Here is a 19,566-nt window from a genome sequence, read left to right as displayed (position 1 = left end):
CTCAACCTTTAACCTTTATTATGCCAATCTCAAAATCCACCCCATTAACCTTTCTCAAATCTCTTACTCACCCATCCCACCTCATCCAGATTACTAACAAATTCCTTAACTCAAAGTGATACCTCACTATCCAATTAACCCATTAATCTTCCTTCTCCCCCTTAATCCATAATACGCTCCTCACCTCAATCGCCACCAGTACATGTTTCATCTTCATCTCAGTCACTCGCAGCAGATTCTACTTCCCAAGCTTCAACTTCGATAATGCCAAATCACTCCAAGATCACTCGTAAAAAAATGATAATATTCAAACCAAAAAAGCTTTTTTTTTTCTGTGTGTATATATCCATTACCATCAGCTGAATAACCAACATGTGTATCCAAAGCACTACAGTGCCATGAGTGGAAGCATGCAATGCCTAAAGAATTTACAACTCTCATGACTAATGGTACATGGTTTGTAGTTCCTCCACATCCACACTTTAATATCATTAGAGACAAATGAGTTTTTTTTCTTCTAAAAAGATATCTGGATGGATCCATCGTTCGTTACAAAGCATGGCTTATTGCTAAAGGTTTTCATCAACGACCAAGTATTGATTACAAATACACTTTTACTCCCGTTATTAAGCTGCAAACGATCACAATGGTATTGTGTATTGCACTCTCAAAAGGTTGGAGTTTTGTCCAAATGGATGTTAATAATGCCTTTTTGCATGATACCATATCTGAAGATGTCTACATGCGTCAACCACATGATTTTGTTCACCCTACACTACCTGATCATGTATGCAAGCTCCATAAAGCGTTATATGGTCTAAGAGAAACGCCTCGAGCTTGGTACCATGAATTAAAATCCTTTTTGGTTACTTATGGAATTTTCATTAAAAAATCAAACTCAGGCCTCTTCATCTACAATCATGGTATTATCACTCATATTTCCTAGTATATGTTGATGATCTACTTCTTACAGGAAACAATGTCAACTTCTTAAATAAGTTCAAGGCTGATCTTGCTATAAAATTTTCTCTAAAACTTCTTGGAAGGCCAATTCATTTTCTTTGTGTCAAAATCATTCCCACATCTAATGGTACTTTCACGTCTCAACATCATTATATTTGAGAAATATTGCAAAAAGGAAATATGATTGATGACAAGCTAATAAGAACTCCAATGTCTACTACTTGCTCCCTTGGCACCCATGATGATACACCTCCATGTGATGTTAGAACAAGATTTTGTGTCTACAATTCATCTCTAAAGTTTTGATGATAACAAAGGATGAAACAAATTGGTACCCTAACAAATTTATCTAAGTATGCAGGACTCTAATAGAAAAAGGATTAGATAGACAATATATGACATCACGCAAGTCAAGAATAGATAACTTAGAATCAATTGAAACAGTCGCTCTGACTCTGAAGAAAAGGAAGCTCACAGAGTCTGACGGTAGAAGACTCAGACACTCTGCATCTAAAGACTTCTACACAGCTACTCTGATGATTTGTACTCTGAAGAAGGATCTACAGAAAAACATATCAAGAACTTCTGAAGAAAAGTTACTCTCAGCAACTATCTGAAGAATACATGTTGAACAAGAAGATCTGAATTCCACGCACTCTGACTCAAGATTAACCACAAGACTTAGCTACAAAGTATTCCACTTTTGGTATGAATCTTTATTTAGAAAAGAATAAACACTCTCCAAAATTGCTATGGAAATGACAATGAACTTAATGTCAATTAAAGTCCATCATTGCCAAGATATTCATTATTGCCTCAGCTAACTGTCTCATGTTCAAAACACCATATAAAGGTCGGATCATCATCATACTAGGGACGAAACACTCACTCAAGAATACTGAAAACTTAATTCCACATTCCCATTCATTCTTGTTCAAAATATGTTCACACGAGTTGTTGCTCTAAGTGTGAAATCCTAAAGTTCTCATTGTGTTAATACTGCTTACCTAGAAGCACTAAACACTTCATTGTAATTCCAAAATAGTTGTTGAATATTTCCTCAAGTGACTTGTGAAGTCTGTAAATTTGAGAGGGCTAATATATATTTACTCTTTAAGACGCTTTTGTTGTAATCTTTCTAGATTATTGGATTAAGTCCTTGTTGAAAGCGAACTAGGATAAACTTCTGTGTTGATTGCTTTATCTTTCGTGTGTTTTACTTGAAAAAGTTTTTATTACCTGGGAAAATAATTCAAATCCCCCTTTCTTGTTTTTCTCTCCCTTCAATTGGTACCAGAGCTTCGACTCTATTATTGATTTTCAAATCAAACACTTAACAGTGTAGAGAGATCCAACATGAGAAAAACACTATGGCTAACGCCAATGAAAGTGACAACTACAATGTTAAACCTCCAGTGTTTGATAGAGAAAAGTTTGATTATTGGAAAGATAGAATCGAAAGCTTTTTTTCCTGGGTTATGACACTCACCTATGGGACATACTTACAATTAGTTATGTACCACCTGTATCTGATGTTGGTATTGTTATTGCCAGAAATAAAATGACTGGATCAAAGAAAGAAATAGATATCTCGATCAACAAAAGTAAATGACATTCAATTGGTATGGTTTGTGATTTATTTCTGACAAATATTCATTGTGCAGGTAGGTTACTTGAGGATAAGCAATTGTTCAAGTTTAGGGTTGTGATGACAGTCGTCATTATGTGATTTGTACGAGCAATCTCGAATTAAATCGAAGGAATAATGAGAAAAGTCATAACAAAGTGTGAATAAGTGAATAAAATTATATCAAGAGAAAGACACGGGTATTTAATTAATTATTAAAGAAATCGTGAAGAAATTACGAAGAAATGAGCATTTTTCAGCATAATGTAAATCATGATGTATGTCCAGCAATTTAATCATATATGGAGTTTCGTAACTCGGATTGAGACGGTAGTTTTTGCAAAATAGATATAAAAAGGAGATCTAGCCACTGAAAAAATGTGTATGCGCTACTCTAGAAAGTGCTCGTGTTTCGCCATTATTAAGCAGCGCACCTGCATTGATATCTAGCGCGCTCGCATTACTGCAACTTCCTGACATGCTTTTGCTGACTTTAAAAGGAAAAAAGATGAATAAAAAGGAGTTCGACTAGCAATGTATAAAATTAAAGTTTAAGGGAAATTTTGAAACTTTTGAAGACCATTGGATCCATTGGAGAGATTGTTCTTCGGTGATTCTTCATGTTCTTCGAATCTACACTTATGGTATTGAATTACTTCATTAAGAGTGGTTAGATTCCTCTCAGGTTAGGTCAAATTTTATGATGAAGTTTTTTTATTTTATTGGGACATATGACTGAATGACATTAATGTAAGTGTGTTCACTCTTTGTTATTATTCGGTTATTGATTGTGCTCATTGTTTATTTTTTGTTACGACGTTCGATTTAATATTGATAAGTTATAACTAATGACCACAGGGTTATTTATCTGACATACTTTAACTGTTGGATTCTCTAATTTACTAGGGATAGTATGATTAGAATTTATAACTTAGGGACTAACGTGCTATGTTTCCTAATTTGACAGGACAATTGACTTGAGGGATCAGGGAGTTAACGCATAGACTAGCGAGTTATACGCCAAAGGATTGGATATGTAGTGGTAGATTTAGTCTGTCGTGTAACTTTGTAGTCATTACATGTCTATTAACGCGTGCTTCATCAATCAAGTAGAAATAGGGGATTCTAATAATAAGATTTGACCGCCTTTATCATCACTATTATAACAACTCTTTCTTGTGTTTTCGACCAAACAAATATGAAAACCCACATGTTTATTGTTTTGACTTCCATCGCATAATATTCCTTATTCTAAATTCGCAATCCCTGTAGTGAAGAATTTATTTTATCACTTCGATTACAACACTAGTACACTTGCTAGTAAATTATCATCAGAGAACTCACCTACTTCTTAGAATTGCAGATAAAGCAATATGAAGACGGTACATTCATCATCAAGACAAAGTATTGCTTAGAGCTCCTAAAAAATTTGATATGCAAAATTCGAAAAGCATCTCAACTCCTATGACTTCAAATGTGTTGTTAGATAAAGATGAACACGGCGTAGAGATCGACATTACCAATTATAGAGGTATAATAGGATCTTTACTCTATTTAACCACGAGTTGACCAGATATTATGTTTAGTCGATTTCATGCATCACCTAGTGAATCTCACTTTAAGATCGTAAATTTTTTTTAAGGTATCTTAATGGAACCTCACATTAAAATCTTTGGTTTCCCTAAGGTGGAGAATGTAACTTAGTAGGTTTTTCTAATTCTTATTTTCCTGGTTGTAAGTTGGATAGGAAAAACATTAGTGGAACTTTTCATTTATTTGGAAATGGTTTAGTTTCTTGGAACAATAAAAAGCAACATAGTATTTCTCTTTCTACCGTTGAGGCTGAATATTGAATTATGATTTAAAACTTTGTTGTGTTCCAATCAAATGCGATAACACTAGTGCGATAAGCCTCACTAAGAATTCTGGTCTACATTCACGCACCAAACATATAGAAACCCGACACAACTTTCTAAGGAATCATGTTGAAAAGGGTGATGTTATTTTTTAATATATGGATATGAAAAATCAATTAGCTGATATTTTTACAAAATTGTTATCCACATAACATTTTCACATGATACGTAGGAATTTGGGAATCTTGGAATCATCGTGCTTTAAATACATTTATATTCATATTTCATTCCATTTTCTATTTGTATTTTATTGTAAACTAACATTTCCTTGTAGAAAATTTCATTTTTAAACCAACCCTATTGATATGTTTCTACAACTTTTATCTTTAGCAATATTATCTTTGTATTTTGTTCTATATTTATTTGTTTATTTTTTTCATGCTATTTGTCATTTGATAATTTCTAAGCTAATGTGTGATTGTTCGTTTTGCATTTAAAATATTTTTAAGGGCATTATATAAATTATGTGCATTTAAGCATTCTTCCACATTTTCATGCATTATTTAACCTTCCACCCATGTATGTTTTGATCACGTAATTATGTTGTTGTGTAATCTCATGTTGTATTGTGCATATTTGTTGCATTTGATATGTCTATATTTGTATATATGAATCTTATTCTCGTTTGTTGTATATCATTCTTAGTTATGATTTGCTCATCTGTTTCTTTAGATCATTGTTTGTGTTACTGGTTATTTTTCACTTAGGTTCATTAGTACCTATCTCTTTAATGTGAGTCTATATTTGATTTGATTGATACATTTTATGTTGTTCGTACATCTGTGCAATGTTCGGGGGGGGGGGGGGGGGGGGGGGGGTTACAAGAAAATGGAGGAGAGCATTGATCACAATGTGCTCTTGTTTAAAGTTGGATCAATTCCAATTGCAAGCTTGTCAAGCATCAAAAAGGAGGAGACTGAAGTTGCATATTCGAATCACATGACTGTTTGATTCTAATCATAACATTTTGATTTGAATCACACGATTGTCTGATTCGAATCACACTAAACTGGAGTTTCTTGGTTTTTCCTCTAGTACTCTGATTCAAATCACCAAACTTCATGAATCGAATCATGCAATTCAAATCATAAATTATGTGAATCGAATCACAAAAATGAGTTTTGAAACGTTTTTTGCATCTTAATTCAAATCATTTAATCTTTTGACTTGAATCATGCACAATTTTTAACTCATTTTTGTACTAGATACCTAGCATATATAAACGATTTTTGTTTCAAAACCTCTCAACATATTGGAAAAAATACACTTTTGAAATTTCACAACACACTTGCTCTCTCATTTTCAAAAGGATTTTGTATCATTTTTGAGTTATTTTTGCAAATGATTTTTTTAATCTTCTACCTCATCTTGATTCTATTTTCGCATGGATCTAATCACATCTTTTGAGATGTGTGATTGTTGAGGAGATTTTGTTATTGTGTTTAATGTTCATTGAATATTTCTTGAAAGTTTCAGAGGTTTGTAAAGTGTGTGTGGTTGTGGTGATTTTTGCAAGTCCAGCGGAAAAAAAAGAGGTTTTTCTCTCTATAATTACTTTGGTAGTGTTGTGCAGAAGCCTATGGACAAAGTGAGAGTTCTTCTCAATCTTCAGGTAGGATTGAGGAAATATCGCTGCAGGATGGAGACTCTGGAGCAGATTTTTAGGGATAGAATATTCAAGACGATTTTGAATAAAGATTTCGCAAGGATTCAGTTTTGGATATTATATATAAGTCAACGAGATTTCAGATCAAAGATTTTATATTTTCAACATTATTTATTATTTAGATTGTGATTGTATAGGACCTCATGTAATTTGTCGAAACCTATAGGGAACAACCAAAAATTTCAACTGTGATTGTATAGGACCTCGTGTAATTTGTCAAAACCTATAGTGGAAAATCAAAAATTTCACTGGGCAATCATTGAAGAATGAATTGGCTTAGCGAGGATGATAACGGAACCACTATAAATCTAGATCTAGTGTACCTTTATAATCATCGAGCGGTGGCACTATAAGAGTTGCACCTGGATTTTTCTTTTGGGGTGAAGGTAGTATAGGCTTCGAGAATTGAGAACAGAATCCTTGGAAGCAATGGTCGTTATTGACGAATTGATTTTCATCTTCACAATCCATGTAAGATTGGTGATGAGTCTTGGAAAAGGAACGATTTGGGGAAAAGAAAAACATGACGAGGAACTCTAATTTTGGGAATAAAGAAAAGCAGAAACGGCGGAAAGAAAGGGAAAGAGACATCAATGTAAATTTTAATCTGATACCATATTACATATTATAATTTGTAATATGTTGAACACAAGAATGATAACGAATCTTCTTTCATCAAAGAATCTTCTTTCATCATGTCAAAACTGATTGAATACAAGGAGATCAAATTATTAAATATCTTTGAAAACAAAATTACAAGTGTTGGACTAACTCAGTAACTGACTAATTATCTTTCTAATAGTTCCCTAGTTTTAAAACCAATTAACACAATGTTTACAATTTTGTGTATTTAACCATATACTTTTTAAATTAACTCAATAACTGATACCATTTTGCAATGTTTACATGTTTTGTGTATTCAAACATATACTTTTTCAAATATATTTTGAAAAAAATTCTCACAGCCCTCCACTATTTTCAAAATATATTTAAATTCATTATTCTACCAATATCATAGTTTTATATAAATGTATCTATCGATCTTAATCACTATTTAGTGAATAACTATGGTTTTAGATAAAAATCATAATTTTCATATATTCATTAGAACAAATGTTGATAACTCTGTTAAACATCTAGCAATGTGCTCTGTTAAATATCTAGCAATGTGCTCTGTTAAATATCTAGCAATGTGCTCTAAGGTAACCCACCATATGAAAGCCTAGTTGCAATTAAATAATCAGATCCACTACATTAATATATGTAGATTTATTCACAAATCAATCAAATGAATACTCCAGTTTCAATTTTATAACTAAAGGGAATCAATCATATGGCTGATTTTGCCATACTTCTTAAGTTGGTCAACATTTGAGCAGCAGCTGAATCTCTTGCTTCATGAGGAAAAGAACATGGATTACCCTCACATGAATTCTCAAAGTCCAATCCCTTAACTCTTACATTAGCTTGAAATTTGCCTTCAAAAATGTAAACATGCAAGTCATATTATACACATGAATGGTAATTCATCAACATACATATCCAAACCATAGTTGAAATAACATATACACAATCCTCAATAGTTCATTATTCATGTCATAAATCAAAATGACAACAAATTCAAAAAATAAATAAAGGAGTCTTACCATCTGATTGAGATAATTTATAAGTTGGTAGGATCCAATTGTTTACATGACATATATCATCTAGTTCCTGCATGATCAAACATGATTTTTAAGTACTTGAACAAGGAAAAAATAAATTAGTAATGTGTGAAACTAGTAAGTAGTCATTTTTAAACTATGCATGGACGGATATTAAAAACTATAACAAGTACTGATTAGAATATGTCTTGCCTGGCAAGGAGTTTGCAAACTGAGCACGGCATCTGCCAATCTTTTCCTGTTAACAGATGGGAGTAAGCATTGATGACCCTCAAGATATTGACTCGTCCTTCCTTGATTTCTTAAACATGTACCATTACAGCCATCTATAATGGATTCTATCTTTAATTCCATGTCATCTTCCTCGCCTACGTTTGTCAAGAATCCATTATAAGGGGACAGTGATACATGAGAAAATGCGAATAAGAAGCTAATATATTGCTGTAATGAGCTAGTATTGTATATGTTTGACCACCAATCCATTATAAGGGGAAAAAACATTACTGATAGAGGAAAGCAGGAGAAGCAAAATTAGAAGCAAGGATAAACCGACAGTTAAGAAAAACATACCAATTAACCACCTTTGAATTTTCATATTACACACAGCAATTGAATCCTCTATCATTCGCTTCTGAAGAGTCTGCTCAAAGAAACTTAATCTTAGATAAATGCAAGAGTCCATAATAGAAATTCGCCTGAATCCGATTTTGAAGGGCTAAATAAAAAATGATGACAATAATAGTACAAAAATATAACACAAAGAAACATATAAACTTGAACTGTAATCCAACATTATTGTTTAATATAAGAATAAGAGGTTTTTACCAGTGCATTCCTCTTTCGAATAAGAACTTTGATGGCAGTTTCTGACAATATCTTCCCCTTTGAAGCTATGAAATTTCGGAACTTCTCAAGATCTGTGTTGGAATTATTTTCAATCGGGGTACATTTTTCTACGGATTCATTTTCAGAAGTGGTGTTGGCACAAATCTTATCAAAAGCAGATGTACCTTTGATTCCACCCTCAGTGATGTGTGTCCTGGTTGAAACAACCTTTTTAGCCTGCCAATCCAATGCCATGTGTGAAAAATAGAAACAATTTTTCTGAATGTGCTTGAATTACTAAGCACCGAACAACATACTTGCATAATTTATAATACATAGTAACCAATGAAAGATACAATTTACAAGAGAACATTTAAGCTAGCATTAATTTCTAAGATACATTGACCTTCTTGTACATTCTATACAATGAATTTCAACTAATTGGGAAGTGGAGAATTAAAGAGGTCTAGGAAAGTGAAACATTAATGAGTTTTATGTTTCCAACAATAAATATATTGGAAAAGCTTTGAAACTGTTATACTCTTGAAGAAAAATATTTATTACCTAAAACGGAAAAAAGTTCAGGTAGGAGAAACTTTGTTAAGAGAGATAGGAGAAAAACTATAGCTCTAAATAAGAGCTATCTCAACAACAAAAGAAATAGTCAATTCTATAGTCTAAGTAAGCCCTTGAAGTCTCAATAGATGTAAGAGTTTACTTAATACAAAAAAAAATGGTTTAAAACATCTACCGCAGTATCTAAACATAATTTAATACTATCAGAAAAAGTTATTAAATGCTGTCTAAATATTCTAAAATACGTAACAAATAATTTGAGACACAAATATTTCAAACATGACATTTATAATGAGACACATGGAGTAATAATCAAAATCATATGACAAAAGATAAACTTCAAACCTCGTGAGGGCTTGTACATTCATTTGAGTGATGTTGCACAGATGGGTTTAAAATCTTTTGATATTCACTAGCATGTAAAGTTTTGACAATATGCTTGCTTTCTTCTTTAAATTTAGATGGAAAAACTATAGAGTTGTCGACATCCATGTCCTTGGCTTCCTTGAAAGAACCACACCGTTTAATTGTACCGTAACAATTGTTCTCTTTCTGATTAAGAGCTTTAATAGTATCATTTGGGTGATGTTGCACAGATGGGTTTAAAATCTTTTGATCTTCAATAGCATGTAAAGTTTTGACAATATGCTTGCTTTCTTTAAATTTAGATGGAAAAACTATAGAGTTGTCCACATCCATATCCTTGGCTTCCTTGACAGAACCACACCGTGTAATTGTACCACAACCATTGTTTTCTTTCTGATTAATAGCTTCAATAGTGCCATTTGAGTGATGTTGCACAGATGGATTTAAAATCTTTTGATCTTCAGTAGCATGTACAGTTTTGACAATATGTTTGCTTTCTTCTTTACTTTTAGATGGAAAAACTATAGAGTTGTCCACCTCCATATCCTCGGCTTCCTTGACAGAACCACGCCGTTTAATTTTACCACAACCATTGTTCTCTTGCTGATTAATAGCTTCAATAGTGCCATTTGAGTGATGTTGCACAGATGGATTTAAAATCTTTTGATTTCCCCCAGCATGTAAAGTTTTAACAATATGCTTGCTTTCTTTATTTTTAGATGGAAAAACTATAGAGTTGTCCAGCTCCATATCCTTGGCTTCCTTGACAGAACCACACTGTTTAATTGTACCACAACCATTGTTATCTTTCTGATTAATAGCTTCAATAGTATCAGTGCACGGTTTGTTATCAAGACCAATAGATATGCCCTCACTACTCCCGTACAATTTTGTCACTTCAAGCTTCGGAAATTGTTTGTCTATCAGCATTGAATCTTGCAAACTATTTGAGAATGTTTCTCTATAAAGAACATATTATGAAAAATAGTCATCCTTATCTTATAGAAAGAGGTGCCAAAGAAAACAAAAAAATGGAAATGAGAAATAATTTAAAGAAATCTATGTTATGTTTCTGAGACTTCAAATCATGAGGTCAGAATTCATTACTGTAAATTCACACATCAAGTGTATTACAGATTAGGCTCATAACTGTGGTCTAGTTACATATTTTTTTAATTCCTAGTTTCTTATACTTAGGAGCATTGAATTCTTAGTTTCTTATATTTATGAGCTTATGTGAAAAAGCGATTTAAAATAGAAACACTAGTGAAATTTGGGATTTAGAAAATGCTAAAATACAGCCATATCAATCTAAATCGAGCATCGGAAAAAGAGAAAGGAGAATCACACCAACCTAGAAAACCATTCTGAGATTATTTCAGAATAAGGAAGCACGTGGAAATATTCGACAGCTGGGGTGACCGTCCAACTGCTAGAACTCCTTTTGACTAAAGGACCCCGGAAGCTATACAAATAGGAGATATAGAATGTTATGGAGAAGCACATAAGAAGTTTTTTAACAATCAGATTTACTGTTTTACAACAATCGGGTAAAGATCGATAAGATCGTGTAGGTCAGCTTGCAGCGCACATCATCCCATGATCTCCTACTGTCTACTCTAATAAAACTAGAACTACAGATTACGATCAAACTCTTACATTCTGGTAATAAGTACCATCTAAAGAAATTCATGAAAATGACTATTAAAATGAAAATTTGTAAATTAACATGCAGAGATTCCTTATAAAAATTATAGCTTGATTTAGAAACGGAAACAATTCTTGGGTTGCAAACAAAGTATGTTTGACTTTTCAGGGGAAAACAGGTCACAGCTATGCAATTCACCCTTGAGACTTGAGTTATCAGCCAATAGCAAAAGCATACAAATTATAACGAACCTTTGAATTAAATGTTTTATAGGAACTTGAATAAACCCCTCATCAGTCGACTGGGAGCACTTCATTATATAAAAACGTGAAGCTGTCTTCTCTTTGCTCTGGGAATACACAGTGTAACTTCCCAAAAGCATAATATCAATACTATTGACACCTGTATTGCATACGAGAATCAAATTCAAATTTATGAATCATAAAACACATATTAAAATATAACTTAAGAGATAACGATAGAATGACTAAAAATGCAATATGCTACAACTACATTTTAATAGAGAAAAACTATTAATTATACATAAAAAAAGGAAGAAACAAAAGGTATGTCCCAATAGTAACCTCAAAATATAGAAAAACGCAGGATATCCCCTGATATGTGATTCTGATAACGAAGAAAAAAAAAACGATAGTACTATACTTACTAAGAATAGCTATATCAATCTTGCTGTAGAAGAAGAAGAATTACCTGTGACTTCCTTTACAGATGAATATCCAATTTGCAAAAATCCATCTTCATTAACATTTAATGCATGTTTTGTAGGCTTCTTAATGACTCTTCTCTTTTTGTATGCATGTTTGATTCCATTTGTAACTGTTGAATTTTGATCGGAAGAATCCGTGTCTTTTTCAATCACTGACCATACCCCATCAGTGATGGAACTAAAAAGTAAGAAGCAAATCTCTTTCTTACTGTCAACTAAAAGGACGGCAACTTTTGAAACAGGCCATCCCTCTATATTTGGAATACTTTTTGACGCATCTAGACATGTGCATATATCACACGAACTCATGATCACTCTTTCCGTTAATGACAGCTGCTGTTCCACATCAACAAGGTCAGTTTCATTAGGCTTCTGAGTGAACTTCATATATGTCAACAAAGCTGGGCTTAGATCCACAGCCAACTTGCAAAATTCCTTAAATGCCACAAATGCTAGCTCTGGATGCTGTTTTCTATGGTAATAGTTGTACAGTAACACAACCGAATGCACCTGGTATGAAGGAAACCATCGTCGAGTAATTAACAGTGAGATATCATATCATAAAAATGCCTATAAAAGCGCAAAACAAGACTTGGCAAAGAGAAATTATAAATATCATAAGACCTTCCATTTACGTTGCCATATATGGAAAAACATTTTCTCGAGACAAGGTTTTAATTTATAGGATTATACCTTAGATCTTTTTTTATCTTAAACCTACCTCCTTTGGTAAAGCAGGTCAAATCTAATGAGGCAAGGACAAATAACAGATTCTTTAAAGAGTTGAGATTTTTATATTGCTGGGGAATGTCATTATAATATATCAAAATACATCAGAAGTGTAACTATAAGGAAGCAATAAAAGAGAAAAAACCTTAATCTGATATATTTCATTAAACCAACATGTTCAACAAATCATCCATTTTGATGTGTCTAAAAATCTGATACAAGTTTATTTTGATGTGTCTAAAAATTTGATACAAGTGGAACGTGTAGCACTCAGACCCCACAGCATCTGAGTCTGTTATAAATTCTGTTACAGTTTATTAAACATGTTATTGACCATACATAACTGATCTAACTGAATTATGTTTCAGTCGCAGCTTGTTTCACAGACTATAAATAACATAGGGGTCTCCGAAGGTAATCTTTGGGTAATCAAAATGTGAGGCATTTCATGTAATTCATTGTGAAAAGAAAATTAGAGAGATTGAGAGATCAAGGGATTGTGTGAAATATAGAGTGGTAAAAGGCTTGGGGGATTCTTGTGGCTGTTCTCAACAGTGGATATTGTAAGGGGCCAATGGAAAACTCTATGGTGTGGACTTGATCATGTATTATTTATTCCTCATCATAGTGAAAATATTATGTGTTCTCTCTCCTGTGGAGTAGGTCTCTAAGGTTGAACAACGTAAATTCTCGGTATTATTTTCTTGTCTCTCATTTGTTACTACTGGTATATTTTCTAGTTAATTGTGCCCTGATGTCATTGCCTCTATGGTTTTGGTTGCTCTCATTGGTTAAGAGTATTGTTTTTAATTCACTACACTTCAAAGAAAGAATAGAAACAGTATTGAACAAAAAAAAGCCTAACTCAAACCAGTTCCATATAATGACCTAGGTGTTAATCTCTAGATTACAATAACAAAAGTGTGAAGATGAATGAAAAAACCTGTTTTGCAACTCTCTGCTGTTGAGATAGTGGAGGATCATCACGAGTAGAAGGTTTTGCCTGCAGCATTGGATCAACCAAATGTTCAAGGAATGCCCTAACTGCATCCACAGTAGGACACGCATCTGTTACTGCCATCTTCCCCTTCGAATCTATGCAAATTTGGACCTTCTCAAGATCTGCGTCAGAATTATTTGCAATCAGAGTACATTTTTCTATGGATTCAGAAATATTATCTTTGATTCCAGTCTGAGTAATGCGCAACCTTGTTGAAACAAACTTCTCAACCTGCCCATCCAATGTCATGTAGCTGGATGAGAGATAATATATATTGGGAATTGAAACTGTTTTTTAAGAAAAAGCTATCTCAACAACGAAGAAGATAGTCAAAACTCTACAGTTTATGCAGACTCGTGAAATCTCAATAGACTCAACTAGTAAGAGTTTACTTAATACAAAAAAAAAATGTTTAAAACACATCTACCATAGTAGTTGGAGAAAAGATAAACTTCAAACCTCGCTAGGGTGGGTACATTCATTTGAATGATGTTGCGTCGATGGATTTTCTATTTTTTTATCTTCACTAACTTGTAAAGTGTTTCCAATATGCTGCTGGCATTCTTCTTCAATTTTAGAGTGAAAACGTAAAGAGTTGTTCATGTCCATATCCTGGTCTTTCTTGACAGTACCACACCTTGTATTTGAGCAGAAACCATTGGTTTCTTTCTGATTAAGAGCTTCAATAGTATCACTGCATGGCTTATTATCAAGACCAAAAGACATGCCCTCACTACTTACACATGATTCTGTCACTCCACACGTTAGGAGTTGTTTCTCTGCTGGCTTTGAATCTTGCAAACCATTTGAGAAAGTTTCGCTACAAAGAACATATTACACAAAAAGCCATCATTATCTTGTGGAAATGAGAAATAGATAGAACACCTAGGCATATTCTAGTAGGGTGTAGAAGAAGTGAAATAAGAGTTAGTTAGGATACTCCCTAATTTTACGGAACTTCTGTTATAAAGGTAGGGAAGGGAATAAGAGGAGGCATTCAGAAATATTGTTAGAGTTGGTTAGGAGAGCTATCTCTTGTTAGGAGCTTAGAACTGTTGTTTATCATTTCATTTTCCATTTCCCCCATTTTAGAGCTCTTGAGTTCATCTTTTCCATTTAATAATATACAATTTCTGTACTTTGATTTTACGGGTTCTATTCGAAATAATTTGAGGAAAATCTATGTAATGTTTTGAGACTTATAGTTATGAGGTCAGAATTCATTACTGTACAGCAATTTAAATTGGGCATCAGAAAAAGGGAAAAGGTAAGTTATACCAACCTAGAAATCCATTCTGAGATTATTTTGGAATAAGGGAGCACGTGGAAGTGCTTGACGACTGGGGTGACCTTCCAACTGCTAGAACTTCTTTTGACCAAAGGACCCCGGAAGCTGTCCAAAGATGAGATATAAAATGTTATAGAGAATCACACATAAATGTTATTAACAATCAGATATAAAATGACTATCAAAATGGAATTTATAAGTCAACATGTACATATTCATGAAAAAGTTCATAGCTATATTTAGACGTGAAGACAAATCTTGGTATGTAAACAAAGTATATTTGACTTTTCGGTGAACAAGGGAGAAGTAATCCAACTGAACGGATGAAACAAAAAAGAAACTTTTCTCCTATCAATGGAAAAACTAGGCGCAGCTATGCAATTCACCCTTGAGACCTGACTCATCAGCCCATAGCAAAACCATACTAATCATAACGAACCTTTTAACTAAATCTTTGATAGGAACTTGAACAAACCCCTCGCTTATCAACTTTGAGCACTTCATTATATAAAAGCGTGAAGCTGTCTTCTCTTTGCTCTGGGAATACACAGTGTAACTTTTCAAAAGCGTTATATCAATACTATTGACACCTGTTCGTAAGGGAAATAAGAAATATTCGACTTTTATGAATCAAAAAATGCCTGTTAAAACATAAATTAAGAAATAATGACACATTAACTGAAAATGCAATATGCTATAGAGACAATTTGATAGAGAAAAAACTATTTACCCTACAGAAAATATGTAAGAACAAAGTATGTTCTGATATTAACCTCAAAATGTATAGAAAACAAAAGAAAAGTATACATCATGATATTTCATCTAGTCGTGTTGACATCTTCACTAGGTTAAATAAATTGGACAAATGAAATAAAAACTTACATGGAAGAATGTCCCAGAGACATGATTCTAATTACAAATAAATCAAAACTAAAGTATTATAGTTGCTAACAAATACAATAGCTATTGCAATCTTTCTGTAGAAGAATGAGAATTACCCGCAGCTTCCTTAACAGCAGAATATCCAACTTCCAAAATCCTACCTTCATTTAATCCATCTTTTGAGGGCTTCTTAATGACTCTTCTCTTTTGGTATGTACATTTGACATCTCTTGTAACCTCAGAAATTTGACCGGAGGTATCCACATCTTTTTCAATCAACGACCATACTCCACCAGTGGCAGAACAAAAACGCAAGTAACAATTCTCCTTCTTACCATCAACTAAAAGTACAGCAACTTTTGAAATTGGCCATCCCTCTACGTTAGGAACACTTTTCGACGGGTCTAAAATCGTACATATATCATAAGAACTCGTGATCGCTTTTTCAGTTAACGACAACTGCTCCTCCACATCAACGAGGTCAGTTTCATTAGGTTTTGCCGTGAATTTCATATATGGCAACAAAGCCGGCCTCATATCAACAATCAACTTACAAAACTCCCTAAATGCCACAAATGCTGCCTCTGGATTCTGTTTTCTATGGTAATAGTTGTACAGTAACACAACAGAATGAACCTACACCATAATCATGTAATGAAACAGGAACTTCAATTTTATCAGTTTCAAATAATCTTTGAATTGTCTTAACAAAAGTTATAAAATTAATGGAAAAAAAAGAAAAGAAAACCTGGTTTGCAATTTTCTGTTGTTGAGATAGTGGAGGATCGTCGTGAATAGAAGGTTCTTGTGGCAGCATTGGATCAACTAGATGTTGAAGAAATGCCCTAATTGCATCCACAGAAGAACACACTTGTGATACAACCATCTTTCTATAGAATTTCACCTGCAATATACAGAAGAAGAAGAAAAAGATTGAAAAGAAACTTCAATTTGAAGACTCGTAGCGTAGTTCATGCAAGTTGTAACGCGCTTACTCTTTTCTGTACTTGTTAGTGATGAACTCAAATTCTGGGAAGGGAATGGAATTGCGGGGTTTTGTCTTCAATGTCTAAAAGAAGCGCATATATATTTCTTGTCTTTTATTGATAAATTCCTTTAATATACGTTTAATAGTCTAGTCAATTTAGTAAACCAGGGGTGGTGTTGCCAATTTGGTGAATATGCTAGTATGAAGACAGAAATATCGCATGTGAAAAATAACGTGTTAGGTCAGCTTTGCTCTGATGTTAAATAGGCTTTCCTGCTTTGCTCTGATGTTAAATAGGCTTTCCTGCTTTGCTCTGATGTTAAATAGGCTTTCCTGCTTTGCTCCAATTATATAAGGATTCTAAGTCTAACGAATGGACGGTTTGATTGATATTCTAATCAATTTTGTTATTAAATATTTTTTATTTATTTTATCTATACAATTAATAAAAAATAGATATTTTAAAGATATATTTACGATGTATTATAAATTTAAATATTAAACTAATATTTAAAACAGTTATATTTATGGGGACAAACTCGTATATTCTTCCTATTTATACCTGCAATTCAAAAACTCAAAAAAAAAATGGAGTTTGTGAGTATCTTTGAAGGTGAAGGTGCAAATTTAAAAGATTGTTTTATCCTAAAAAAATGAGGATAGGCTCGCGAATACTGCACCTTTTAAATATAAAAATACAAAAAAAAAAAGAAAATTATGTTAATATTCGAGTTTGCAAAACCCCCAAAGAAAATGGAGAGGGGTTAGACAGACAAATTGGAGGATGTGAATTTAAAATTTTGATTAATATTTTTTGGAACTCGAATTGGTGGAAAAATAAATAATAAAAATTTAATTAATTTGGTGGAAATTAATTAATTAATTACGATCAAAAACCCTAAACCTAATTTTGACCGCGGTTACCTTGCTGACCAAGACAAAACGGAGCAGTTACCTTGCTGACCAAGTGAAAAATAGTTAGTCTTAACCGAATTGGTTCCATTCTCTCCCACGGTTTTTTCTACATTCAAGTCAAATCCTCGACTATAAATAGTGACATTTCCATCACTTGCAACTCACTCCAGAATTCAAGTTAGATCCTCGACTATAAATAGTGACATTCTCATCACGTGCAACTCACTCCAGAATTTTGTATTTTGAATTCACTCTTCTCTCTCTCGACTTTGTTTCTTCTTAAATTTATCTTTTCTGTTTTCAAGAGTATTCAATAAGCTTAAGAGCATTTAGTAGGTTGAACTCTTGAACCCCCTTATACAAGAAAAATAAAGTTTGTTGCTAACTTTCAACCAAACAGCAGACAAGGAGAGAAGAAGTAGGTCATCCTTCCAAACGATGGACTCAAGTGGTTAGTCTTATTTCCAAACACCAACATGGAGTGATTAGTCTTCAAGCAAAACCAAGATTTTGCACGGGCTAATCTCGAACCTGAGTCCTTTTAATTCGAGCTTAACTCATGAACCTATAAGATTTTATATCGAGCTTATCTTCAAACTTATTAAGCTTTTAACATCGGGAAGAGCTTACGAATCAAAAAGAGGTTTTACACAGGATAACCACCTACAAAATTGAGATTTTAATATCGGGATGATCTTGAACCGATGAAGACTTTTGAAAAGGTCGAGCCTTCAAACCGAATCGGTGACTTAGTAACTAAATCCCCGAATCAAAGTTTTTAATGGGTTTAGCTTCAAATCCAAATAAATAATCCCTAAATTGATAAATTATTCCGCCAAAGTATAAACAAATGTTCATTAGTGAATTTACAATACGATCTTTCCAGAATTACAACTACCTCACTTGCAAAACAACTTTCTCAAAAGCGCAACGGCTAAAATTGAGTGAGAGAAAGTAAAGAAAAATATACTTACAGATAGAGTGTGAGGAGTGAGGTATGAGATATCACGTTTATGGATGTAAAAATATGTGGGAATGGTCCTCTATTTATAATCAAGAGGTTGACACTAATAAAGGAGAAAATTTTGGGGCAGAATTGATTAGCCAATCGATTGCCATGCATCAATCGATTGATTGGCCTAAAATTAATTGATTAGAAATTTTTAAAAGGAAATCAAAGATATATAGTTGCTTCCATTCATTAAGAACTTGTTCTAAACGTTTAGGACACCTTTTTGCATTAATCCAATTGATTGGGTAAAGTTCCAATCGATTGGCAAAAATAGAAAAGTTGCCCATAACTTTTACGACAACTCACAAATCATCTGGCACGACTTCAAGATATTTTTAGAAATATTTTTCGTGAGAAAAATAAATTTAACTTCCATCATCCGATGTATTAAAATCTCAATTTTCCCGACATCTCTCAAAAGTATTTTTAAAAATATTTTTTTTTTTGTGTGTGTGATTATCCGTATAACTTTACGAGAAAGTCTTTATGCTTTTACAATATTATTCGCTCTGACACGTCATGGGCGAGATTTCACACACTTCAAGACTTGTCAGATACTTTAATCTTGTAGACACTTGCTTGAGCTTTACTTTGAGATGAGACTTGAGTTATATTCCATTTAAATTCCATCATCTGAGGATCAACGCTTATCAAACCATATTGACCTGCTTGCATCTAAAAGTGTTTTATACTTGACTTTAGTTGTTATCATCAAATATTAGGTGTCATCATCAAAAGCATGTTCATCTTCAAGAGAGCTTCATTGATCATTAA

The 19,566-nt window shown here is 33.2% G+C and overlaps 1 protein-coding gene across 4 annotated transcripts; it reads right to left on the bottom strand.

Annotated features, from left to right (window-relative positions):
• Positions 1–7,243: 7,243 nt before the first annotated feature.
• On the bottom strand, positions 7,244–17,169 carry LOC127087266 (uncharacterized). Of its 4 annotated transcripts, XM_051028137.1 has the most exons (17): positions 16,873–17,169; positions 16,626–16,781; positions 15,994–16,513; positions 15,435–15,585; positions 14,990–15,100; positions 14,167–14,527; positions 13,651–13,938; positions 11,963–12,488; positions 11,503–11,653; positions 10,958–11,068; positions 9,583–10,564; positions 8,847–8,898; positions 8,662–8,753; positions 8,407–8,476; positions 8,029–8,204; positions 7,819–7,885; positions 7,244–7,650 (listed from the first exon to the last, which is right to left on the bottom strand). In XM_051028137.1, the coding sequence occupies exons 2-17, from the start codon at positions 16,761–16,763 to the stop codon at positions 7,502–7,504; spliced, it is 3,945 nt and encodes a 1,314-aa protein (XP_050884094.1). In that variant the 5' UTR covers positions 16,764–16,781; positions 16,873–17,169; the 3' UTR covers positions 7,244–7,501. The 4 variants fall into 4 exon arrangements, with proteins under 4 accessions (XP_050884094.1, XP_050884093.1, XP_050884095.1 ...); XM_051028136.1 differs by having other exon boundaries at positions 8,662–8,898; positions 16,873–17,168; XM_051028138.1 differs by lacking the exon at positions 10,958–11,068 and having other exon boundaries at positions 8,662–8,898; positions 16,873–17,168.
• Between the last annotated feature and the right edge of the window lie 2,397 nt (positions 17,170–19,566).

The sequence above is a fragment of the Lathyrus oleraceus genome, chromosome 5 (assembly GCF_024323335.1).
Source record: "Lathyrus oleraceus cultivar Zhongwan6 chromosome 5, CAAS_Psat_ZW6_1.0, whole genome shotgun sequence".
Lineage (NCBI taxonomy): Eukaryota > Viridiplantae > Streptophyta > Magnoliopsida > Fabales > Fabaceae > Lathyrus > Lathyrus oleraceus.
Note: the sequence above shows the minus strand (reverse complement) of the source record. Positions and strands in the feature narration are given on the sequence as shown.